The sequence below is a fragment of the Typha latifolia genome, chromosome 10 (genome assembly GCF_019914945.1).
Source record: "Typha latifolia isolate L0001 chromosome 10, TyphaL0001v2, whole genome shotgun sequence".
Lineage (NCBI taxonomy): Eukaryota > Viridiplantae > Streptophyta > Magnoliopsida > Poales > Typhaceae > Typha > Typha latifolia.
In genome coordinates, this window is record NC_133095.1 from 5,129,739 (window position 1) to 5,157,503 (window position 27,765).

The following is a 27,765-nucleotide window of genomic DNA, read 5'->3' on the forward strand; positions in this document are numbered from 1 at the left end:
TTGTGAGGACAAAGCTATACAGATAGCACATTTGAAGGCGTAAGGGAAACCTGTAAGATTATAGTAGAGACAGATGCTCAGACCGTGGTCAAAATATTCCAAGGCAGCAAAGCCTTTGAGGCTTGGTGAACTGCCTTGCACTTCTAGCATCGTTCATAAATATCGTGTTTACTCACACATATGGAGGAGGCAATAGAGTTGCGGACAGGAGGAAGGTGAGGCTCTTTGGACGCCTAGCCTAAGGAGTTTCTTTGACATTATTGTATTTGATAGTTAAAAGAGTGACTTGGATTGATGTAAGCACCAGCTAAACTTCTGCTCCTTTCAATCAAAAAAAAAAAAGAGAGAAAAAAGACAAAGCTTGGTGTTAAGTCCTCAGTGTTGGAAGTCGCTTATTCCTCTAATCATATTAAGATAGATTTATTTTCAGAAAATTGCTCAACATCTCTGAGTTCTTGACCACGTTGCATCGTCCCTACGTAGCAAATTCCTGCATCTACCTCTACAAGCGATCCACTACCGTTCATTTACCAGCTCGTCAATCAGCTCTTTCTCTCTCGTCCCCTCCTCTCTCTCTAGATCGGCATCTCCGCATCAAGCATCAAACCCTACCCCGCCTTAAATTATACCCAAAGGCCAAGAAAAAAATTCGCAATTCCAAGAAGAATCGGAAGCTCTCCATCTCCAATTCATTCACCATCTCGATCGATGACGTTGCCACCGGACGCGGGCGCCGAGGACGAGGAGAAGTACCTCGCCGAGGGCATCGCCGGCCTCCAGCACAATGCCTTCTACATGCACCGCGCCCTCGTATAAACCCTTACCTTAACCCTAATCTTCTCCTTTGTTTTATCTCGATCTCTTCACCCTTCTTCTCGATCTTGGTAGGATACGAACAATTTGAAGGACGCGCTCAAGTTCTCGGCACAGATGCTGTCGGAACTGCGGACCTCGCGGCTCTCGCCCCACAAGTACTACGAATTGTGTACGTGATCTTTGTGTTTAGGCTGTTTGTTTTGATGGGGTTATTTATGGGTGTTGACTTGAGTGATGGTGGTAGACATGCGGGCGTTTGATGAGTTGAGGAAGCTGGAGATGTTCTTCAGGGAGGAGAGCAAGCGTGGCAACTGTTCGATCATTGATCTGTACGAGCTCGTGCAGCACGCCGGCAATGTCTTGCCCAGGCTGTAAGCCCTATGAAAATTCTGTGATTTTTGATCCAATTCCTAACCTAATGGCTGTTATAACATCTTATTTTATTTGACGTGGAGTTTGGGTAACCTGCTTATTTAGTCTAACTCATTGATTAGTTCTACTATTGACCAAATAAAGTAAGAGTAAGCTATTCCTGCATCACCATGAAATCTGGTGTTTGCCCTTTCAAGACCTTGCATTGGCAGGAGCATTGCATGCTCGAATCCCTTTTTATACTCAAGAATGATTTCAGTTTAGAGGTAGCAGGCTTGAACTTTGAACATTATCAAGCTTGTGAGGTGTTATTGTTTATCAAAGAATTATCTCTAGAGATCTTTCCGTTGTAGCAGATTAGAGCATTTCAGGGAAATATCTGGTTATGGAGGATTTTAAGTTTTAACCATCTAATATTGGTAATTCATCTAGTTTAATAAAAAAATGAATGATGCGTAAGCCTAGGTTTTCATAGGTCTCACCCCGTTCCTTACAGTTGTCACTTTTGCCTTGTAAGATGTAACATAGCCATATATATCTGGTCCTTTTTGTTCTAGTTTGTATATGTGATGTTCTATCTTTTCATGTTTATGCATGCATCACATCAGATTTAAATATACTTGAATACAGGTATATATCTATATAAATTTGCACTCATTTACGAAAGTACACATATATTGATAGAGCAAGATGTTTGTTAACTTGTTATGTATGTAGTTTTCCTGCTTAAAATTCTTATGTGTGAAGTTTAATATGTTTATTTTTCAGGTATCTCCTCTGCACAGTAGGATCTGTATACATAAAATCAAAAGAGGCTCCTGCCAAGGATGTTCTTAAGGACCTTGTAGAAATGTGCCGTGCCATTCAACATCCTCTACGTGGGCTTTTCTTAAGAAGTTATCTCTCTCAAATTAGCAGGGATAAGTTGCCAGATATTGGTTCTGAGTATGAAGGGTAAGTTGATATTATCTATATATGCTTTGAAGTTCAAGCATTTAATACATATAATTATTAAGATATCATCATCCAAAAAATTTGTCTATTTGTATTAGTGTTTTTAATGGCGGATGTGGCCACCACAGTGGGGCGGCGCACCGACCACCCCACTAAGCAGATTGACATTGGCGAAAGGCAGGCCAGAGCTTTGGCCCGCCTTATGTTGATGCGGGTCAAAGTGAAGCGGGTCAGATTTTTTAAGCAGATTGGGTTTAATAACTAACCTATATATAAAAAAAATTAGCACAACTACTCTCTCTCATTCTCTCTTGCTCAATAGCAAATCGGCAAATCCTAAAAGAGGATGAGATGAGGACGACGGGGTGGAGGGAGAGGAATAGGAGATCAAACCTGATGGGTTTATGAGTAACAATATCCCTCTACGAACACATCATATAGGTCAGAAAGCACTCATTTATCCTATTACTCGTCTTTCTCACAAATCAAAACCAGCGGCAGCGGAAACGAGATCGGCAGCATGGACGAGGAGAGCGTGGTGGAGTTTTAGGGGAGAAATGAGAGGAGGAAGAAGAATGGAGAGAACCCTAACTGGTTACCACCTACAGTAGTGTGCTTATCACTTGATCAAAAAGATGACATGACTAAAATGGGGTTTGTATTGAGATGGGATTGCGGGAAGATAGAAGGGAAAACGTGTCATGACCCAAAATCAGAATCATGACCGGCCATGTACCTCAATATGCTTGAGATACACAAAGCCTTACTAATACTTTTTAAGTACACAGTAACAAGAATTAATAAGAAAATTTGACTTTGATAATTTAATTTAATAATAATAAAAATAACCAATGCTATCAGTAATGTGTCTCTAAGCAAATTGAATTAACATATAGTCTATTACATAAAAACTAAAATAACTAAAAGGTAAAAATGGTAGATCCTAAGTGAAGGTGGGGTCCCAGTGCATCTCGCTTAATCGCCACGCTAACCATTTTTTGAAATATTAGAAGAAAAAATTCCATGAATCAACAACTATAGCTTAGTGAGTGGAATTCACTTAAAAGCCAAATAAATTTGAAATTTATAATTTCAAATAAAATCCAAATCTAGCAATATAAAATGACAGTTTTGCTAAGCATGTTCTTAAAATAACAATAATAATGACAATAATAATAACAGAGAGTCATATCTCAAAAACATACTTAGTTCCAACATACTAAATTTTTCTCAATAATAATAATGTTATTTGTCTCAATTGGATCTATACCCTAAGGATCCACATCAACTAGAAGTCACTTCGAGATGACACTCGGATACTTTTCTCATAGCTAATCCAGTTAGGGTCATTAAGAAGTATCACTATATGATAAATTTATCCTATCTCTTTCATTAATCGTTAAAGAGAGATTAGAGTCACCTTAGAAAGACTTTCGATCTAACTTGAGACTGTTACCTAACTCCGCCATAGTCACCTAAGAAAGTCACTTCGGCGATCTAAAATAGGACTTTTCTCTGGACCTCCAAGTAGACTTGAGTCATAATTGAATGTCACAAGCGACTTATACCGGGACTGTTTTCTAAGTCATACCAAATGTCAGTCATTTTTTTTCACTAATATTTTTGTTTATTAATAATTTCTATTTGCACGAAGTATAGCAATACATTGAATCATATATTTTGCGCACAGTAATATAATAATTAAATTTGCACACAAATACGTGGTCTGACAAAAAGTACAAAATATAATACGAATAAATATGTGAGTGAACCTGATTATCTGAGTTTAGGTAAAATAATTGAAAGACCATCCAGGTTCATGCAAGCTGTTCTAGACTTGTCATTGTACTTTTTTTTTCCATTCCCCTATTCTTACGCATGAATTTACGAAGAAGCCCCCAAATATTTTCAATTCCCCCATTCTTACACATGAATTTACTATTAAATTTTTGTATATACTATATTGGTTACAACTTACATATGAGTGTATAATGTATATTATATAGTATATGTGTATTATATATGTTTATTTTATTATTATTATTGTTATATTAAAAATGTTAGATTTTCTTGTCACCTGTCTTTTGCCTTGGTGCTAGGCAATGGGTTGACTGCCCACCACCCATGGCCGCTTTTGTTTTGTATTTTCTTGGCTGGTTTCACCTTCATAATATTTATATGTACATATATGTTATATATAAATGAAGCTTGTTACATGATGTGCATAAACTTTAGTATTAAATTTGGGAGAGCTTAGCAAAATCATAACGAAATGTTCTTCTGAAATTCTTGTTTCCTGAGTTTTGTTTCATATCTTGCATTTTCATCATGCAGGGATGCTGACACTGTTAATGATGCTGTTGAGTTTGTTCTGCAAAACTTCATAGAGATGAATAAACTCTGGGTCCGAATGCAACATCAGGTTTGTCTTAGTGTCAGATATATCACATGCTTTTGAGTTTACATGTATAGTACTCCAGCACATGCATGTCATAAACTCAAGCATGTTTCTATACCATGACAATAGTTGTGGTTATGCAGGTACTGTAGTGATTGTTAATTATTTATACTGTTAGGTGATCCTGAGTTGAGACTAGGAATCGGGCTTTCTGGTCTGCAGGGACCTATGCGGGAAAAAGAAAAGCGGGAAAAGGAAAGGAGCGAACTTCGTGATCTTGTAAGATCAATAATCCTAGTAAAAATAATATTAGTATATCATTTCTTCCTTTATGTATTCTCCCTTGCTTCATTTTCTCATTAGGTTGGAAAGAATCTTCATGTTCTAAGTCAGATAGAGGGTGTGGACCTTGACATGTACAAAGAAACTGTTCTTCCTAGGGTGTTGGAACAGGTTATAATTTCATTATTTGTTGGCAATTTTGTTGACATTGTCACACATTATAATGACAATTTGATAGTTGACTTGACAGGTTGTCAATTGTAAAGATGACCTGGCCCAGTATTACTTGATGGATTGCATAATCCAAGTTTTTCCAGATGAATATCATTTGCAGACTCTTGAAACATTACTAAGTGCATTTCCCCAACTTCAGGTAGGTAACTTTGTGCCTGGTTTTCTTCCTGCCTTTGTTCAAAGTTATTTGTTTCTTTGCTATCTATAGGAGGTCTCTTTGAGCATTCTTGGTTTACAATGTTCACCAAATTACCAGCCAACACTATGTGACAATTTGAGGATGAGGTCTGTTTGAGCATTCTTGGTTTACAATGTTCATTGGTTATACCAAATTACCAACTAACACTATGTGACAATTTGAGGATCTTTGGGACAAAGGACATCATCTTCATCTTTGATATTGTGGAAATTTTGGATATGTGATGTTGACTTATTATTGCTAGTATTTCCTGTAACATGTTTAAAAAATACTAGGATATTCTGATCGAAAACCTAGCAACCTGAGAAATAGTAATGAAAATAAAAAGCGAAAGATTTTGTAAGGCATGAGGTTTATATTACCTATGTGCAGTAAAGTGGCTGGTTTTCTAATAATTGACCATAATATGGCGTTTGTTTTATTTAAGACTCTAGGTCTAATTTGGTAGTTTTATTTTATTTTCAGAGCTGATACTGTAGTACTTGGGCATAGTTGATGAGCAATGTACCTGATGAACTTTTTGGTGATTATCAATGATAATGAATAAGATGAAGTACTCCATCTTTTCCTTTTATCTTCCTTTCATTATGTATAATTTAGTTAGGATGGATTTATGAGGGCAGGAAACTAATTTGAATATTATTCAATCTATTTGTTGTGAAAACAAAATGCAGTAATTTGCTTTTTAGTTTATGATGATGAAACTATCTCAGAGAAGACATAAACCTTATTTTGATCTTCTGGAATAATATATCGATGCGAAATCTTATTGGTTCCCACAGCTGGTTAACCTAAAGCTGTTGGTGTGTTTAGAGTTATGATGCAACTAAGTCTGAATTCTTATTGTGAACATAAAATCTGTTAGTTGGAAAAACAAGATGTATATGATTGTATCTGCAATATCCTTTTGCAGCTTTCATTTGTATGTGAGCACTGACACACTGTAAGATTGTTAATTGCCTCTTTTGCATTAGGGTTTAAGCAAATTCAAACTCTGAGATACTACAAGCATCAGCTCAAGGTTTGGATGATTCCAAAAATTGAGATTCACTTGAAAGTTGAGTCAACATCACAAATCTAGCATGAGATGCAGATAGGTATTAAATTGGAGTTTGAAAATGACACTGTTTAGTGTAGGCATGAAAACCAGTGTAATTTTCGCCGGTCAAGATTATCAATGGTAGGTCAAGTATGTAGTAAACTCTACTAGTATAATCCTAGGAATCACTGTGGGAAAGTACCTCTATGCTTCAAGCCTATGCATATCAATTAGATGACAGTCTCTCGGCAGAAGGTTTCCTTTCTTTCCTGTTCAGTAAGAATTGTGACATGAATGTTTCCTTTGTTTCCAAGGTAACAATGAATTGACAAAAACGGTATACTTTGTTTCTTATATGGAAGATCTGCGGAAAAATATGTGGGGTGACCATTTGCCACCCGCGGCACTATACTTGGTATGGTTTATGGGTTTCAATGACCCTTGTATTTAGGTGTTGAAATTGAGTCAACCTTATAGTTGGTCTATTTATAGATCAGCTAAGGAAATATCCATATCCATGTTTAGTCACTTTATAGCCGAAAGTAAATACCATACTTGGTGATTTGTTGGTCAATATAGACAGTGTTGCAATGACCTTTTGTTATTCTGACACATTTCACTGAAATCTATTTCATGTAGTATGATTGGTTGCTGCACATCTTGTTGCAGCTAGTTCTAGGAAAAATGTTTTGAATTTCTAATAGTAGACAATTTGGGTCTTAAGGAACACTTATTAATTGTGTTTCATTTCTTTTTATTGGAAGCATTGCATGAAATTTAGAAAATTAATTTTTCAGCAGCTTCAGCCTTCTTGTGCTTACTTTTTTGGTTATTCTATAGTGATTGGTCCTTATTTCTCTTGGAGCTTGTTTGTGAAGAAAGTTGTTTCTTGTTGTCCGCTGATATTTAGATTTTGTTTTCATCTGCAGCCAACTGTTGATATCAAAACAGTCTTGTCTCAACTTATGGATAGATTGTCAAATTATGCGGCTCTAAGTACAGAAGTGAGTATGTGTACAGACGTGTGTATTTTACACCCTCGTATCGACGACTTGAGATAATTTTCTCATATATGAATACTGCAGATACTGCCAGAATTCTTGCAAGTTGAAGCATTTGGAAAATTAAGCAGTGCCATTGGAAAGGTACTTTTATTTTGTTTCCCTGGACCTTTTCTAGAGTTTGTATTTCTGCCTGCAGTATATAGCTCTTGAGTCATGTTCCCTGTGTCTATGTATATGAGTACAACCAGACACCACCACCATCACCACCACCTCGTAAAGTGATTTCCAGAGGTGATACCTTGACTCCATCTCACCTTCATTAGCATGAACTAAAAGTATTGACTATTGATCATCTGTAAAGACTAAAGAGGGAAATGAATAGTAAAACAAACTAATCAACTGTAAAGTGATCAAACATAGCATATTAGCTGCCAAATTACTGTAACACCATTACGTATCACCAACCGTACAAAGCCAATGGCAAATGGACAAACTTATTGAGGTGATTGTTGTCACTTCACTCGCAAACCAAGTTTGGCAAGGGGGTGAAAATAAGGATTGCCATGCCAGTAGCATGTGCCTTGCCGATATCCTGCTGGGATAGGGCATGCCAAATTGATATGCACTGGCACACTTTTAATATACTTTTTATGGTTTTTATACATGATTTTGATTTGGATATATATAGTAAAACCTATATTAGAGTCTTTTATCTTTAGATGATGTTATAAATGACCTATTTTATCGTCAAATAAAAATATGATTCAAAACATAATATGATTGAACACGTTCATTAATTGATAATAATTCAATAATTAAAAATAGAAACCTAGTTGAAAGTAGAATGATAGAGAAGATCAAAGATCTCATTTGTGAGCATAAGAATAAAATGATAATGTTGTATCAAATGCTCTCAAAAATTCTTAAAATTTATTCATTGATAGTAATGCTTGTTGTAACACCTCATATATTCTTCATATATCTTTGGACTTTGTAATTGTCATATTTTTTGATATTTGGGGCAAAATTTGAGGGAAATCAAAATTTTAAATTTTCTTTTGATTCCTATATTTTAAAGAGTATTTTTAGATCTATGTAAAAAGACACTTGCAAATGATAGATCTAGCCAAATCAAGCTAGATTTATCACTTGTACACCCGAAATTAGTTGTTAAAGTGTCAAGCAAAAGGAATACTTGAGTGAAAGAAGAAAAAAAAAACCTTTTGATGTAATTTGAAGAAGAAACCTTAAATTTCTTATTAATCTCCTCTATTTCTTCTCTCTTCTTCTCTCACTTGAGATTTTTTGATTTGGTAAAGTGGTTGCCGAAGAGACCCATTTCTAGTGTGCCAACCTATACTCAATCCGTGCCGGATGGCACAAACTGTATGGCCATCCTTGGGTGAAACAACCTTTAACTCATGGACACTTGACGCCTTTGATGTTCATTGATAGAGAAGATGCTTTAGAACTGTTGGTTGGGAATGCAAGATTGTCTGGTCCCAACATCGGCATGGTCAGTACGCTCTGAAAGGAAAAATCTTTCCCTTAGAGTTTTTCTCTCTGAATAGATTTGAATGATGGAAAAGATGAGTAGAGGAGTTAAACATATTTAGATTCCACTAGAGTAAGTAGACAAGTTAATTATTTGGGACATAAAAACTTGTTTGGCTATTGCCATGTTTTTTATCCTTGAATAAGAGCAGTCTTGGGATTCTGTCGTCACATTATTCTGTGATATACTTAGTCTAATGTGTGTTTGACTTACATTGGAATTTCTGAGCTCCTTTGGACCTTTAAGTTGCACTTACATTCTGATAAACTAGTCTTTTTTAGGTCCTTGGCTTCATAAGTGCATTTGGCCTCTCTTTCAAGACCTTTTTGTCTTTGTCTGACATACAAGTTTATCGTTTTGATCTGCACAACCTGCAATGTTTGTTTATCTGTCAATCGTCTTTTATTTGACATGCATGTCATTATGCTCCTTTAGTAGTTGCGTCCTAATGCAATGTCCCATATTTTTTTTTCTCCTTTAAATCTAGAAACCTCAGGCCTTGTTTGCTTTGAGTTTCGGGACCCTAACCTAGTTCAGTAACAAAACATTTTTTTTTATCTTTTTTATATCTAACGAAGTTTACTATTAAAAAAATTAAGACTAAGAAATGAGACTAATTAATCAAGTTCGGAGCTTAGTCTCAAACCAAACAAGGCCTCGGCGTCCGAGTCTCATATGATTGTAGTGGGTGGTATTGTTCGTCTCACTTTCCTATTTCCCTCAGTGAATGTACTATTTTCTAATGCCTAGTGTCTCTTCAAATATGTGGTCTTGTAAAAAAAAATAGAGGGTGGGGCAGGGGTTATGTACATTGTTATTTGTGTCCATGTAATATATATGTGAAGTTGACAGGTGGAGGAATGATTGGTTGTCCATGATGTTAATTACTCATTGTGTGAATGTGTGATCAAGGTTTTCTAGTTCTATGTCTTGTTTGATTCTGATAGTATTATTATACTGATAGTCTTTGAATGGTATTGAATGATATGATTTCAATTTGCTAAAATGACATGGGATTGTCATAGTATATGCACTTTATGGTGTGTTTTACTCAATGATGGCCATGTTGATAGTGACACGACACTTGGTAGAGGGTGTCCAGTGGCATACCCCTATGCCGAGCTATGTCGATGTGAAGTCCATTTTTTTAAAAGCTTTTTCCTATTTCCATTGATCATCATCAATCTACTTTAGTTCGATTTTGTGCCGGCAAATGAAATCATCACCATTAATATAATTGAAGATTATTGACAGTATTTAATACAACATTCTTATGTTATTTTTATGCCAACAAATAAAGCTTTTGATCTTCCCTGTCATTTTATATTCAACTATATATTAGTTTTAATTATTGAACTATTGTCAATTTAATATTGTGTTCAATTATATTATTAAATAAAATCATATTACAAAGTGTTTAATTATTAGTATTAGTTTTAAATGAATGTACTTAATCATATTATATGTTGAATAATATTTATATTTGACTATTGCTATCTTTTTACTAAAGCATGTCATTTACAAAAATAATCTAAAGATAAATGAGTGTAATGTAGGTTTTAATACTTATAAACAAAAAAATCAAAGAATAATGTGATGAAGTTCCAAAAACATCTTTATATATCCTAAATTTTTTATTAAAAATATATTAAAGGCATGTCACTGGCACACAAGTCATTGCCATGCTGATGGTGGTTTTACTAGATATATGTACCATTCTGTACATCACCAAAAAGCTAATTGGATGCACTGTAGTGGCAATTCGTGTTGAATGGTCATTGTCTTTTTCCATATAATCACTTTTCTACATATTAACCTTCATTTGAGATTGTCTATGTTTGCTTTTAACAGGTGATAGAAGCACAGGTTGACATGCCAGTTGTTGGAGTGATAACTTTATATGTTTCCCTTCTAACATTTACTCTCCGTGTACACCCTGATCGGCTTGATTATGTGGATCAAGTACTGGTATGCCATTTTGCTTCAAGCTATACCCTGATTTTTGATATGCTGGCATGCTGCTAGTAGTATTTTACTATATTTGAGTCACTTTTCATGCTTATAGATGACCTGCACATGCAGGATTCTGGTTTTCAAGTTAAAAGGATATGATTTCTTGGAAATTTAGTTATTCATACATATCCAATATAAAAAGTAATTAGATTGTTGTTTTTCAATCTTTGACCAGTAGACAAGCTCGTTATCATTTTGGAATTTAGTACAGTTTGCTGCTTGTGCATTCTTTCTTGTGCCTATATTTTGTCTTATTCTTAAGAAGCTCTAACCCATTTATCACACTAATGTTCTACAGGGAGCATGTGTCAAGAAACTTTCGGGTAAAGCAAAGCTTGAAGATGGCAAAGCCACAAAGCAAATTGTCGCACTTCTGAGTGCTCCATTGGAAAAGTATAATGATATAGTCACTGCACTAAAACTTTCAAACTATCCACGAATTATGGATCACCTGGACAACAGCACAAACAAAGTGATGGCTGTGGTTATTATTCAAAGCATCATGAAGAACACTACCTTCATATCAACTTCTGATAATGTACATTATTGTCCCAACAACTTTAGTTTGCATAGAAATGAGTCTCTTGTCTCACAGAATGTGATTCTATTCTAGGTTGAGGCTCTATTTGAATTAATAAAGGGGTTGATAAAGGATATTGATGGGGCTCGAGATGATGAGGTGAGCATTGAGTACCATTTTGCTGGACAGTAGGCTGCAATATGATCATTTTGATGTGTTCATCTGAGAGTCTTTCCTACTTGACTTGAAAGAGTTAGAATTATATCTGCATCAAAAGCATTTGTTCCATGCGAAAACTTGCCTTCTTTATTGATCTTTGGGAACTTTATATATGAAGTTGAATGTTACCTTACTAATCAGTACTAACTATTTTTTTCTGGTAGCTTGATGAAGAGGATTTCAAGGAGGAGCAGAACTCTGTCGCACGCCTCATTCACATGCTGCACAATGATGACCCTGACGAAATGATGAAGGTAACTGATGTTGCTAAGATTACTATTGCCTTCTTGTGAGTTGCGAATATCATGTGATATTGGAGTTAACTAATGTTCCTAAAAACTAAGTTCACTTGTTTATTTTTTCTTTACACCTCTGTGTTATTACTGATGCCAAAGTTCAAGAATTGAAAGTTGGAAACTGCCAAAGAATTGTTCTGGTGTTCCATATAGGCACATGTAAGTGACCATCTTGTGAGATGCTATCTCAGCGTGTGGCACACGTTTCTAGCGTTATCTTAAGCAGTTATTCAGTGTTTTGTATGACAAAGTTTTCAAGAAATGAGAAGTAATTATTAAGATTCCATTTCCACAGAAAGAGACATTAAAATATATACAATGGGATTACTAAAATGACAGATTCTTACTAGGGACTTTGAATCAGAAGTTGGTCAGTATACAACTTAGCAGCAGCATTCTTGATCAATTCCTTTCTCTTTATGTTCTTTTCCAAGTCAACATATGGTTGTTGGATGGTCATCTGGCAAAAAACTGTTGGCAAAATGGATTGAGATATTTTTTTTTAATGGTTAGGAATAAATGCATATTAACATTTTGAATGCATTTCTAGAGGAGGAATGGTTTGTTGCTATATCTATTCATTGACTAGGTTTACATTTTTATCTATTGATCAATTAAGACTATCGAGACCAGAAATACTTAACAATAATAAGAGTGTATTACACAATTTCACTAGTACCTTAACACAAACATTTAGAACTTGCTCCATACTCCGTGTTGCTGTCTAGGAGTTGTGAATGCTGAAATATAATGAGAGTAAATTTTTTTTTGATGTTTTCCTAGATAAAAGACCCTTCTTTTAAGACCTACTGATTTTTTGTCTTCTGCTGATAGAGACATTGCTCTACTGTTTCTCTTTCTTTATCTTTTTCTTATTGAGAAAGTCATCCAGTCAAAATAAAGGATGTTGATAGAGATGAAGTGGTATGGGAGTGGTGATACACAATTTCACTAGTACCTCAACATAATTTATAACTTGCTCCATATTCTGTATTGTTGAAATGTAATGAGAGTACAGCAATATATTTTGATGTTTTGCTAGATAAAAGACATTTTTTAAAAAAATTTTACCAAGTTTGGCAGTGAGAGATATTACTCTGCTGTTTCTCTTTCCTTGTCCTTGTAGAGAAAGTGATTGAGTCAAAATCAAGGATGTTGATAAAGGTGAAATGTACAAGTGATACCTTGCAGCAAAATCGATAAAAGAGAAAATACAAGGAAAAAAGGAAATACAAATTATCTCAAAAGTCGAAATAATAGAAAGAATACTAAAAGCATCATCAGTAAATCAACAGTAGGAAATTTATTCTTCATTTTCATTCAATAGTAATCTTGTCAACCTTTTGCATTTAGAAATCAGCATAACTTAGGATGCTATAGCAACCCAGGGATTTTAGCCTTTCTGAATAGATATAATCTGCAACTGTTCTTTGTATTGATTGAAGAAGGTCTTCTGCCATATGCTCATTAGAGAAAATTTACTATTCCTTTTAACCAGATTGTCTAAATGATCAGAAAAGGTGGGCTCAAATGAGACAAATTTTCAATTGTTGACTCTTCTTTTTTTCCATATCGACAAAATTGAAGATATTGTGCTCGGGTGTTCCTGTATTTTGACAATGTTTAGTACTTTTTGATATTTGTTTAGAGAAACAGAAGTGCAAGGATTGATGATTAGCACTATCCTCTTTCTTGGAACACAAAAGACATGTTAATTTGATCCTATCTTCCTCCTTTCAGTCAGTAATCTGTTGTTAATCCTTCATTTAACCAGCAAACTTTTTAATCTTTTAACATCAGTTGTACTTTTCCAAACACTTTTTGCAAATGGATCCATAATGCCTTTATTGTTGATAAACTTATATCTGGATTTTGTAGGAAATATATTTCCTCAATTGGATCCTTAAATCAACAATGGCCGTGCTAGTGGCACGTGCCGTGTCGTGCCATCGTCGGCACACCTTTGCGTGCTACAGACATGTATTTAATATATAATTTAATAAAAAAGTAGGATATAGAGATGTTTTTGAATTTTTGGTATGTCAATTTTTAGTTTTTTTGTTTAAATATATATATTAAAACCTACATTATAATACTGTATCTTTAGATTTTTTTTATAAATGACTTACTTTATGAAAGATAAAGCAATAGTCAAAATAGAAATATTATTCAACACATAAAAAATTAAATATATTTATTAAAACTAATATTATTGATTGAATACTTTATAATAATTCAATATATAATAACATTCAACACATAATATTAATTGATAACAGTTCAAGAATTAAAATTAATATCTAGTTGAACATAAAATGATGAGGAGGATTAAAGACTTCATTTGATGATGATTAATAAAAATAGAAAAAAAGCTCTACATTGACACAGATACCAACATGTAGCCATTCCGGACTGGCATGCATTTGTGCCAGTCGGCTCGCCTCGCGCCAGATGCGGTGCCACCACTGGCAGGGGGGCATGTCAACTAACACGGCCATCCTTGCTCCTTGCGCCAAACGCTTTTGATCATCCTCTTGGATAATAGCAACTTAGGTTAGCAGTTGCACAATGCTGCTAGCTTTTCTGGTGTCATTATTAGGTGACATCATTATAGAGCCCCCTCTTGAATTTAGGCTCCCGAATTTACTAATTCGATACTCACAAGTTGTGACTTCTTGGAAATATAGAAGCAAGAGAAGCATGTCCTAACCAAATTTCGCTCCTGAAAAATATATTTTCCTATTGTCTACTTGTACTATTGTTCTGATTAGCATGATGTCAATATTGTTTGACCCCTTTCCAAACGTAAGAAGTCTTCTTTGATTTGAATGAAATTAAATTCTTCTTGCCATTTTTGTAATAAAGTTTGCTGATATCATCTTTTGCCACAATTTCTTTTATTCCGTCATTTTTGGTAATTCTCTTTGCCATGAGTTTGGATGCAATTAATATTTAAAACAAAAGTAAAAGTGATGTTGTAGATGGATAGGTTATAACAACTATTCTTTTGCAACTGCTTCTATTGAACTATGTAGCTAGCAAGCTTTTACAGATGTAACCTTTTATGTGTTACAAACATGGCAAATCTTGAGTAGGGTTCTAATTTTCTATCTCTATTCTGCCACAGTTCTTGTAGGATTTGGTTGAGTTGTATCCACTCAGCAACCATTTATCTAATTAAAACAATGCAACAATAGATCCTTGTACCAACTTCGTGGAGTTGGTGTATAAATCCTATTATATCATGCAACTTTATTTAATACCATCAGTTTTAGGGCAGTAATATCATTTTGTTTTAATCCAAGTCTTATTCTTCCTTCCTAGTGCTCTACTCACTTAAATTATGATCAAAACTTTAAGGTGCAGTCGTTCTTAGTATCAAGGTACCTAGTATCAGAATCAGTATCGGTTGTCCGGAAAAAAAATACGTATCAGCCGTATGGACCATTCATATCGGATGAGACTAATTTTAAATTATGTAAAATTCTAAACATTTTTTAAAAATATAAAAGAAATTCTAAAATTTTAGAAAAATTGATAAGAAAATAAGAAAATAAAAATTACTCATATATGAAGCCTAAAATTTTAAAAAATATATTAACTTACTCAAAATTTAAAACTTTGATAAATACCGAGCTATTTTTTCTAAATTTCTATGGTTTTCATCATCTTTATTACCATAAGTTTATAAATAATGATGCCTAAGACCTAGTGCTCCAAAAAGTTATTTTATCATGTTAGTCATATCTTATGGATCTTGTTGTGTGATTTCTGTCTGAGAAAGATGATAATCACCATATGAATTGTGTCTGACGATACTGAAGATAATAATCAACATATGAATTTTGTGATGGCTCTAAACAATAAATACTCGATGCATAATCATAGGGAGCAGCATTCTCATGACGTCGCTGATATGTATGTAAATTATCAGTTTCTATCTTCAATATTTATGCCTTGACTTTTTCCAGTGAATGTAGATGAGATTATCTCATCACCAGGTGTATCATCAGGATTATTACTGGTATTAATAGGTGTGCTATCTCTTGCTGTTGAATGACTTGTACCAGCCTTTGCTCTCGTTATGGTCTATCCCAGTATCTTATCTAACTATAAGCTATCTCTATCGTTTAATAATTTGTCCTCTACTTCTCTGATCCATGGAGTTAAGAGGTTTTCTTCATCAAAAACACGATTTAAATCAATCAATTGTTAATTTTCTGTCTTCTTAAATTTCTTGCTTAATCTTATATTATAATAATAAAAAATTAACTTCTCCAATCTTTCCATTATTAATCGGTTGCGTGTTTTGGTGTAGATTAAGGAGAAAGTAGTTTAATTTTCTTTCATACTATGATGAAGATATAGTTTGACTTAAATTTGTTTTTGCTATTGGTGCTTCCTCTCATCCATAAGTAGATCACTATTCAATTGGAGTGTTATGATATATAGCTGTAGTAATTTTAGTAGTACTAAATTACCCAACTCTCAATCTATGTCTCTCCATCTGAAATTAGAAATATATTATTGCATACATTTAATAAGAAACTGATTATATTAAAAGTTCAAACTTGAAACAAATAATAATTAAATTATTTAATTGAATCATAATTCATTTCTTTATCGCAAATGATTTGTTTATAAATGTCGGACTCAAGCTTGTTGATTACCTTTCTAACTTTCAACAAGACTTTAGAATCATTATTGACATTTGTAGATAATGATTAGAAAAATATTCTATTAAAATTTGTAAGTATTAAAATTTTTAAATATTCATAAATAAATATAAATTAGTAAATTAAATGTATGCTTACCAATAGCGTGTATATCTCTATATAATTGTCTGTTCTATCTAGAATTAATTATCTTCCACCACTTTTATAATTTTTTCTCATATTTTTTTTTAATTGATTATTTTGTTATGTCTATTGCCTCATAATAGAAATCCATCGCAAACTTGTCATCACTATTATAAGTCGTAAATACTTTGATAAGAGGCTTAAATATTGTGTTTGGCTAGGACTTGGGATCGGCCGAAACTTAAAACCATGCTTAGTAGATCATGCTATATGTTCCTTTTTCTTTTCTCTCCTTTTAATCTTTTATTTTTTCCCGTATTCACGAATATGCATCATAACAAGAAGGAAACAAACATTTCAAAATCCAAATAAATATCATATGTTTGTTACTGGTCTTGTGTTTCTTCTTAACTACCATTTAGCTGTAATAATAGTAGTTAGATCTACAAACATGATCATGATTGTAATTTTGATTTTGCAGATTATATGTTCTGTTAGGAAGCATATTCTTCTTGGAGGTCTTAAGCGTCTACCTTTCACTGTGCCTTCATTAGTTTTCTCTGCTCTTAAGGTTTGTCTTTGAATTGCTTTTGGTATGCTTTAATTCATTGCTTCATTTTCCTGAAATTAGTTCATCACAGTAGTCTGTTTATCTATGTATATGCACAATCATCTTCATCATCATTGTTCTTCTTATAAAATTCATTTCGAATATACGGTGTCTTGAACTAATTCTTATGATTGATTATTGCTTGATGTCAACTCTTAGAATCTGTTTAAACATTGACCAAGTCATTCAGGTGAGGCATTGACCTGCTGGAAATTATAAAGCCAGTTGATTGGTACATGGATTTGCCTTATTGTTCATTTGTCAGTTTGTGCTCTCAAGGAGCAACATGTGAATGTGTAGTGTGAAAGATATTTACCTTAATAGGAAAGAAGCACCAAGGTGATTCGAAATAAATAAATATACATCTCATGATTCATAAATGGAACTTTGCAATTTAAAGGTAAAGAATCAAGCGTTTGTATGCCAGCCTCTGAAATCAATATGGGGGTTCAACTTGAGTAGTGTTGACAACTAGAAACGTCAACTTCCATTTGAGGCTTTTCAATGACTCTTTTCTAGTATAGTAGGCCTCAAAATATGCTGTTATGTCATTTTATTATAGACCTACACATTAAATCACATATTTGTTGCTAGGTAGTATTATTTCTCTTGTAAGCAGTAAGTACTATTGTGAAAGACTTGATTGCAGCCATTTACTCTATTGGAAGCTAAAGCAAATTTTGTTTGTGTGAAAAGGGAACATTTTTCTGTTTGTCATACAAATCATGCATATCACGCTAATTCATAAGACGTACAAATATACATGGAAACTTTATTACAATTTTTTAAAGTTTGTTTGACTGTGATAGGCTTACTTACAAGAATTGTGTTGGTATGCAGTTGGTAAGACGTTTACAAGGTCAGGATGGAGATGTTGTGGGAGAAGAGGTTCCTGCAACACCTAAGAAAATATTCCAAATATTGCATCAGGTTATATTTTTGAATTTTATCTGAATGTGTGATTAAGTTTAGATTGATGAATGTTGATTAATATGCACAATAGTTGATTTTTAGAAATTGTGATTAATTTCTCAGCAAGACAGACTTCCTCTATGGCACTCTCTTTAGGTTTAAATTGGAGGTTTTTCTTATAATAACCTCTTGTATAGGGTGTGTGTGTGCCCACACATAGGGCTATAAGAATAAACAAGCAGCTTGAACTCGGCTATGGTTGAACTCAGGCTCGGCTCATATATAAATGAGCTGAGCCTAAAACAAAATTACTGGCTCGAAATTTATTTCAAGCCGAGCCTGAGCACAAGCCGGCTTGCTCAAGCTCGGCTTAAAAAGCTCAAAATTAATAATATATATATATATTAATTTATATTATATAAAGTTATGGTAGTTGAATCTTAATTTGATGGCTATCATTTCAGTTAGCTTTATTTTAATAGTTTATTCTTGTCTATTTATTTTTATCCCCAGTTATTTTTGTCACGACCCGAAATTGGAATCATGGTCGGCCATGCACCTCAATACGCTTGAGATACATGAAGTCTTACTAATACTTCCTAAGGGTACAATGGCAAGAATAAATGAACGAAGAAAATCTGCTTTATTAAATTTAAACTAATTGTAATAAACATAACTATTAACCTAAAACATAAAACCAAAAGAGCGGAAAGGTAAATAGGGAGGTCCTAAGTGGAGATAGGGTCTCAGTGCATCTCGCTTAGTTGTCACGCTGATTATTACCTGAGATAATAAAAAAAAAGAGAAAAAGAAATCCATGAGCCAACAACTATAATTTAGTGAGTGGAATCCACTCGAAAACCAAATAAATTCTAAAATTTTATAATGTTAAATAAAATTCAAGCTCAACAATATAAATAACAATTTTCAATAGGCATGCTCTTAAAAATAATGACAATGATAACAATAGAGTCATAACTTGTAATCTTGCTCAGTTTCAACATATTATCATTTTTTCAATATTTATAATGTTATTTGTCTCAATGGGTCTATACCTTGTGGATCTACATCAATTAAAAGTGATCTCGAGATGATGCTTGGGACTTTTCTTCATAGTTGATCTAGTTAGGTTATCAGGAGGTGTCACTATGTGATCAACACACCTTATCTTTTTCATAATCGTTGAAAGAGGTTAGAGTCATCTTAGAAAATTTCTGATTCATCCTGGGATTGTTCCCTAACCCCGTCAGAGTCACCTAAAAAAGTCACCGCAGTAATTTGATATAGGACTTTCCCCTAGACTTTCAGATAGACTTGAGTCACTACGGAAAGCCGCAAGCGATCTATACTGAGACTGTTCTCTAAGTTATTACAAATATTAGTTTTATTTTTTTCCTCACTAAAATTTGTAATTTGCACAAGGTATGACGATGCACTGAGTATAATGATTGAATGCACACAGAAAATGTAATAAAAAAATTTGCACATAAAAATAAAATAAATAAATTTGCATACAGCATATTACATGGTTTGACAAAGGTACGAAGTATAATATAAATAATTATGTGAGTGAACCCACTTACCTGAGTTTAGGCAAAATAGCTGAAATCTCTAGCTCACGTGCTAAAAGTCACCACCTTTAATAATAATAAAAATTTTAAATTAAAAAAATATTAAGATTTTCTACAATTTAACTCAAAATCAATAATTTGGGCCAAAACAAGTCTAATCGGTTGGGTTGGGCTGCAGTTGGCCTGTAGCCCACCCAACCATATACTTAAATGGATTGGGCTAAAAGCCCAATCTAATTAAGTTAATGAAAGCGAGTTGGGTTCCTTGGATTCGGATCCAACCCGACCCGAATCCAAAATTTAAAGGAAGAAGGCCAGACTTCTTCAACTCGAAGGGAAACGAAGGGAGAGAGAGAGAGAGAGAGACGTCGGCGGTCATCACCAGCGACTGTTCAGCGGCCACCCTCAAGCTCCCCGACGTTCTCACAACGCCATCGTCCTCACGAGATGGAGGAGAAACCGCAAATGGCGATCAACTCCATGCCCGGCGGCCATGGAGTCGTTTGCTACCACTCACCGAGTCACGAGGGCTCTAGGGAAGCACACCCATGACATGAGGCCAAAGGCACGAAGCACTGGCACACGAGCGGTAGCGACTCGAAGCCGCTGGCCGGCTCGATTCATCGATGACTTGCTTCACACTAAAAATAGGTATTTCTATTCTAACTTATTAAACTCAAATTAATTATGAGAGCTGGAAGAGGGCTTACCGATGTGTCACGTGGTGGTCTCCGATTGCTCCGGCGGCACTTTGACGGTTCGATTCCAGGGCAACGATAAAGAAAGAAGATAGGAAAGAAAAGAGGCTAGGGTGGGTGAATAAGATAGGATTATGGTTTTTATTTATAGGTTAGGTTTTAATCCTAATCCTTAATCCGACTTAGATTCGGAGTGGTCGGAAATCCCGTAGCCACTCCAGTTGCATGACTGAGAAGGAAAGGGAAGGAGAGCTCCACGTGCGCCCTCTTCTCTCTCAATTTTTTTTTCAGTTCTTACAATTTTAGTACTTTCTTCTTTTCCGAATGAGGCTATGACCTATCCCAGCTCTCATTCCATCTCATTTTGCCAGCCACTCAAGTATGAAGTACTAATGTTTTTATTTTATTTTATATATCTTCTCTTTGCCCTTGTGATAAACCCATACTATTCTCCTTCCCATCACGTTCCATTCTTCTTCAACACAAAATCCAAAATGCAAACCACCATGGCAGCATCATCACCGGCCTTCTTCTCGACGCCGACTGCCACCTGACCCTCCTCTCATCACTATTCTCCTAGTAACTCTTCTCTTTCTCTCTCCCTCTCTCAATTTCTTACTCTCTCATCTCTTCTCATTCTCCTGCTACTCTTCTCTTCTCCTTTCATTTGTCCTCATTCTCCCACCTCTCTTCTCCCTGACGCTGACGAGAGCAAATAGCTGACGCTAACCTCTCTTTCCTCTATTCCTCCTCTTTTCTTGGCTCGTTTCTAGCTCGAGCCCGGCTCGGGCTCGAATTTATTCGGCTCAAGCTTGGCTTAATTTTGAGCCGAGCCTGAGCAACTCCAAGCTCGGCTTGTTTACACCCCTACCTGCACATGCATACCTGTGTTTCATATGTTTCTGTAAGAACCAAAAATAGGCTGTCTTGCTTATGTGTGGTCTGGGGGGGATTTATGTAACTTAAACTTCAATTTTGAAGAGGTTGTTCCAATTCTTGAAGTCATGACCTATTGGATACTATGGGAATCCATTACTGCAACACCATGTGCTGCCCTCTAATGTTTCATAAAGCTAATTATTTATATCAAACTTCATGCAAATTGCGGATCCACTCACACTAAACTTATATACACATCAAAATGATTGAAGGTCCTCTCTGTTGATCATTATATATGCCATTATACTTATTTATATACATACTAAAAGCAGTTTTTGCATGCAGAAACACACATTCACAGTTAAACTATAAGGCCTAATTTTGGATTTTGGTGATTAAAAATTATCAAATTTACTTTCAATGCCAAAGATAACTTGAATATAACAGATTTTGAGCATAGATCAGAATAAGTCTATTTTTTATTATTGCATGTTGTCTATGTAGAGGGTGTGTTGGGTGCAATGCTGGATTGAAGTGCTACTCTTAATGGATCCTATGGATAAGTCTTTCATAGGAATCCTCACCATGTTGTGTTTTGTTGGAATAATGTACCATGTAGGAAACAAATGGACTCATGGAACTGAAAAGAGAATTTCCTCTCAAAGCAGTCATGCCCTTCCAGTTAAATCAAACTAGTTCTTAGGGAGGAAGATGTTCTAAGTTGGAGGGATAGCAAGGAGGAAAAAGTGGGTTGGGTGGAGGTGAAAAAAGTTGCCGAGTGAGAGCAGTGGCGAAAAGATGAGGTGCAGGGGGAATGAAGAGGATATGGGGGGTGCAGGGGGGAATGAAGAGGATATGGGGGGTTGTTAGAGTTCTAGTGAGCGCAATAGGAGAGCTAGAGGCTGCATCAAGGATTGGCATGTGATGATGACCTGAAACGACAATGTTTGGAGGTAAAGTAGGATAATGGAATCCATGAGAGAAGGAAAGGAAGATATGACGGGTTGGTTAGTGGAATTTTATCGCAGCGATGCTAGGGAAAGAGGTTGGAATTGGGAATATAGTCATTTGATGGGAAGATTATGACTGTGTAGGCAATACTAGTCTGTAGTGGGGGTCATAATTGCTATGCTAGTGGCATGGCCTTGACACACCCGAAAAAAGATATTTAGGCCTTTTAGGGCCTCGAATAGCTTTCAGTGGCTAAATCAAAAAGCTTTGGCCTTAGAAAATCAGTGAAACAATAAATTAATGGCATAGAAATAGGAACATAAGTCATCGTCAAGACAGACGTTTCTTAAGAGTTCAAACTAAAACTTGTAGGGATATTCGATTCATATTGGATGAGAAAATTGTGCTCGAACTGGCTTGACCTGATTTGAATTAGGTTCTGGATAGAATTAAGCACGTAATTTGCAAGGATGATTTCAGATGATCTAACCATTGGATCCTCTTGGAATTTACGTATATTGTCCCTCTAGAAGAGAGTTCTCCAACGGATTTAAGATTTCAGGGTTTCGCCGATTAGATCTTGAGTTATCGACCAAACAGTGGCCGAAGGTTATGATAAGTTCTGCACAATCCAAGAGAAACAGAAGGCCAACCCTTAGGGACAAGGGTGGTGCGGCTCACGATTAGAGATTAAGAGCTAGTAGATACCTTACCAACGGAAGAAGTGGCGCAGGTTGGTGAAGATGGAGGTGCAAGAAGTTGTAGCTGTCAGCTAAGATGAGAGGGGAGATAAGGGCAACCAAGCTTAAGCCAAATACTTAATAGTTGATTGCTTTTTTAAAATTAAGGGTGCACTCCACATATATAGATGCTAGTCCTAAATTGACTTAAATTAGGATTTGCCTTAAGGATTTATATTGAAGATAAATATGACTTAACTAAATAAGTCTTTCTTATTTTTTTCAGAATGTTTTTTTATTTCTACCACAGATAGAGTCCAAATTAAAAGATAATTTAAATACGAAGATTGTAGATCATGACGTTATCCAAGTAGTTTCATAATATTTGGACGTTATATGAATATCTTATGAATATTTTTTTAAAATTATGTTGAAGTTAACTAAACTGAACTTAGCTAATTAAATAAACTCTAATTAAACCACATAAGTAGAATAAATAAGATAACGAGACTTGATCCATTGAGCCCATTATTCCCTTGATGTGATCCGATCTGACCCGGTTCGTATCACCGATCTGACCCGTTTCGTATCACATCTAAATGGTTGATCCGAATCATGGTGTATTGGACTCCAATTTGATGATTTCACTACTCTCTTTGGATTTTATGTAGTTGGCAGCAATTGGGGAACCCAATATTATATTATTGCTGCATGGATTATCGTGACGGCATCACATGCTGTAGTGACTGGGTGCTGGCATGTGACACCAATGCTGTCATTGGCACCCCTTGAATCTGGTATTAAGTATGATTTGCAGCCCTAGGTCATCACACAGGAAGAAAGGTCATCATATAATCTGCGCGAGAAATAAGTAACAATCTGCATTTTCAAAGCAAAACTTGGCTTACCACTCAGAGCAGATCTTGCGAAGTAGCTCACCGCCTGCTTTGAAGAAAGCATACTGTAACTTATTTCTCAGGATCTGCTATAGGTGTATCATGAGATATGCTTTATTTTTCCTGTTATGGTTCTGAGAAAAGGATGGCAACTATGTTGAGGAATAAGCATGCTGGCAAAGAGCCAGTGGAACAAGTATGGCTGTGGCAGAGGAAGCAGTGAAGGTGGCTGCAACAGTAAAGGGAGGCATCTCTCTTCTACATTAATGCAGAAGAGAGGCAACTTCGGACATACCATGCTTGCAGCAAGGCTGGCATGGGCGAAGCCAGTCTTGGTGTCTAAAGTGTGGTGCTGCTAGCTTAGCCTGGTTTGGTTGGTTGCAAGAAACATCAGAGAGCAGCAAACTAGGCAAGTGAATTGGTGCCCAAGATGCTTCCCTTATAGAACACACCACAGGAATGTCCATTCCTGTAGGAAAATCACACACTATACATCTACACACTCAGAAAATCCTCCTTTGCTATGTATTCAATTTGGAAGAGAAGTGGTGGGAGAACAAGTCTTATTGGTATCCAAGATGTTTTCCTCATAGAAGATGAGAAAAGATGAAATGGGTCGATCTTTTCCTGCATTTCTGGTTAAGAGAAGTAGGTTCTTTGGTTCTCTTCTGTTTTGAATCCTTGATTGGTAAAAGATGGGTAGATATACACCATAGGAATGATTCAAAGGTAGGGAGAGTTTAGGCTGTTAGCATGCGGTAGGATAATCACACCATATATCTGCTATGGCAGCAAATATTACCTTTTTAAGTCCATGTTTCTATGTACTCCTGTAGAAATTATCTTGCACGATACAGTCAATCCTAGTGCCAGTGCTGATCACTTCAGGAAAGTAGGGGGGTTCTCGAGGGGACGACCAAAATAGTACCTGGAAATATTGTCTTCCAAATTGCAGCATTGGTGATCATTTGATACGTGTTTCTCTCTTTCTATTTGATACTTGTATTAATATTTTATATGTGTTTGCACATTTCACCGGCCCATTAACATTGACGAAAGATTCTTTTTCTTGTTTCTGTCTTATATATCATCTTGCCCTTCCATACACTTATAAATTCTAAATGATTTTGCAGACCATTGAGGCATTGTCATCTGTTCCTTCTCCAGAACTTGCACTAAGGTTATACTTGCAATGTGCAGAGGTGCGTCAGTTCTGTTTATGTCTATTCTTTTCATTTCTCCATTCAGCTTTTTTGCCATAGTGTGTCTTTTATGTTTCAGGCTGCCAATGATTGTGACCTAGAACCTGTTGCATATGAATTTTTCACTCAAGCATTCATTTTATATGAAGAGGAGATTTCAGTAAGTATCCAAGACTCCAAACCTTCTAGTATTGACTTTTCCCTTTTGAGCAAGGCAACATGAGTCACATTCCTTGCATTGCTAGAGTTCTGTCATGTAAACATCTATATTCTCTTCGGTTCTCATTAATGTGTTCAATGGGTATATTCTTCTGAACAGGATTCAAAAGCACAGGTGACAGCAATTCACTTAATAATAGGAACTTTGCAGCGGATGAACATATTTGGGGTTGAGAATAGAGATACACTAACACACAAAGCAACAGGGGTATGCGCCTTCTTTTACTTTTCTTATCACTGGAACCTCTTCATTATCACCAGTTGAGAAGAGAATCTCTTGAGATTATTCTTTTTTTTTCCCTGTTGGACTATCTCCTCTTAGATCATGAATAGACATTTTTTCCCTTGACTTGTGCAGTACTCAGCAAAACTTTTAAAGAAGCCTGATCAGTGTAGAGCTGTATATGCATGTTCTCATCTCTTCTGGGTTGATGATCAGGATGGGATAAAGGATGGTGAAAGGTGAAGCAGTGCATCTGCTATTTTTTTCGCAACGTTTCGTCAGGCATCAGCATAGCAAGAGTGTTTTCCACTAACATAATTCTGACTGCATACTATCTTTTATTATGTTCAACTGACTTCCTGCTTTCTAATTAGCCTTACCATTTACTCTTCGAGGATCTTGCCCCTTTGCCATAACCATTTATTGTTAGTTCTTTTGTGTCCCTATAGTAAAGTTTTCCTGTGTTTCTTCATCCAATCTTTAGAAATTACGCCAATGAATAGAATGACATATTTGGAAAATTTAATGATTTCATCTTATCCTTCTCCAAACTTCTATTAATGTTTAAGCCTTAATATTCAACTTCTCTTCATGCTAGCTGTGATCTGCTTCCTGTTCCAGGGTCCTCCTTTGCTTAAAGCGTGCTTTGAGGATTGCAAATGCTGCTCAACAGATGGCGAATGTTACAAGGGGAAGCAGTGGGTCCGTTGCACTCTTCATTGAAATACTGAACAAGTATGTATTTGTAGAACATAATCTTCTATTTTCCTAGAGTACAGCGAGATCCGAAATAATCTGAATTTTTTAAATTTTTTGCAGGTACTTATACTTCTTTGAGAAAGAAAATCCTCAGATCACAAGCTCTGTAATTCAAGGTCTGATCGAATTGATCACGACTGAGATGCAAAGCGACAATGCAACTTCTGATCCATCTGCTGATGCTTTCTTTGCCAGCACACTTCGATATATTCAGTTTCAGAAGCAAAAGGGTGGATCTATGGGTGAAAAATATGAGTCCATAAAAGTTAATTGATTTCTATTAATTGGGTTGAAGCTCGCACGGAGTCTTGATGCTGACCTGGTCTGATCACTCTGGTTTCCAGTCCATTTCATGTCAACCATGAGATGAATATGGATTGAACCTTTGTAAATGAGGCATAAATTACAAAGTTCCCATCTAAAGCCTGTCAATCTTTGTTATCTATTTGCTGTGGTGTACTGGTAAATTGCTAGGAGTGAACTATTGTATCACCTAGTACTCTCCATTTAGAAAAGTTTTGAAAGTAGTTGTGAGATAGCACCATTTGAATTTTCTCAATATCTTTGTACTCTCTGATTAATCAAAAGTGTTCGATTTGGGAAAAATTATGTAACTGATTGTTTGTTTCAAGACTAGCAGATAATGTTGTTTGTTCTTCAATGATACTCCTTAGTTTCATGGAGCTTCTTTGTTTTGATTTAGCTCAGTAGTTAAAAAATAATGATGATAATTCTACAGTCGGAATTAGCCGGTGGCCTTGTTCCTCTTCTTAGACGAACAAGTGCGGGCACGAAAGCATCACAATTTTATGATTCCCCATTTTATGGGCACGAAGTTTCTTTCTTCCTCACGGTGGAAAACTCTACCTCAAAAAGCTCCTCAGGCCCAACTTAGAGGATGAGGTTTGCAGTGAAATTGCTCATCCGTGGCATATCGTCCTATTGTCTTATGTGCTCTAAACTTAAAACATTTTCATTAGACTAAATTATAATTATTAGTTAACTATTAACTAGGACGTCAAAATACTTAATTACCTCTTAGAAATATAGTTTGATTTATAGATGAGGAGTAGTTGGTCATTTGGCTATTTATTAACGATGGAAACAAGATGAAAAAACTAACTGTTAATTTGATTTGGACTACTAATTGGAAACCTTTTACTTTTCTAACGCGGTAAACTAAAACTACATTTTATCATCTAAGACCTATTTTTGCACTTCATCTGTAACGAACAAAAATTGAATTATTATGTGCATGGTGTATCAAAAATGTTCTTATTTAGAATGTATGGAATCTTGAAAGCTTTTGAGCTTTAAACTTTCATGGACATTTTTAACATTACACTGTGCGTAAATCCTATCCACTTCTTTCTTCATCAAACGAAATTTAAATCTGTGGTTAATAGCTTACTATCTAAATGCTATAACAAAATCATTTGCACACTTGTGAATGGCTGGGTGACAA

At 35.4% G+C, this 27,765-nt stretch overlaps 1 protein-coding gene across 3 annotated transcripts; it reads left to right on the forward strand.

Moving 5' to 3' along the window:
• The first annotated feature begins 182 nt into the window (after positions 1–182).
• LOC140796213 (vacuolar protein sorting-associated protein 35B-like) lies at positions 183–26,961 on the forward strand. Of its 3 annotated transcripts, XM_073149134.1 has the most exons (22): positions 183–810; positions 889–985; positions 1,061–1,187; positions 1,957–2,142; positions 4,477–4,564; positions 4,763–4,819; positions 4,904–4,993; positions 5,073–5,195; positions 7,224–7,298; positions 7,380–7,439; positions 10,705–10,821; positions 11,165–11,404; positions 11,480–11,545; positions 11,770–11,859; positions 17,182–17,271; positions 18,151–18,240; positions 25,031–25,099; positions 25,179–25,259; positions 25,419–25,526; positions 25,677–25,780; positions 26,163–26,276; positions 26,361–26,961. In XM_073149134.1, exons 1-22 carry the CDS (start codon positions 709–711, stop codon positions 26,572–26,574), a joined length of 2,388 nt encoding a protein of 795 aa, XP_073005235.1. In that variant the 5' UTR covers positions 183–708; the 3' UTR covers positions 26,575–26,961. The 3 variants fall into 3 exon arrangements, with proteins under 3 accessions (XP_073005235.1, XP_073005236.1, XP_073005237.1); XM_073149135.1 differs by lacking the exon at positions 25,677–25,780; XM_073149136.1 differs by lacking the exons at positions 183–810; positions 889–985; positions 1,061–1,187; positions 1,957–2,142 and having other exon boundaries at positions 4,476–4,564; positions 4,719–4,819.
• The last annotated feature ends 804 nt before the right edge of the window (positions 26,962–27,765 follow it).

What these genes read in the sequence shown, in the direction of transcription:
- LOC140796213 (XM_073149134.1), top strand. Translation starts at nt 709, where the DNA reads ATGACGTTGCCACCGGACGCGGGCGCCGAGGACGAGGAGAAGTACCTC. An exon ending in CCACAAGTACTACGAATTGT is followed by an intron (nt 986 to 1,060) that starts GTACGTGATCTT and finishes TGATGGTGGTAG; the next exon opens with ACATGCGGGCGTTTGATGAG. An exon ending in TAGTTTTCTCTGCTCTTAAG is followed by an intron (nt 17,272 to 18,150) that starts GTTTGTCTTTGA and finishes GTTGGTATGCAG; the next exon opens with TTGGTAAGACGTTTACAAGG.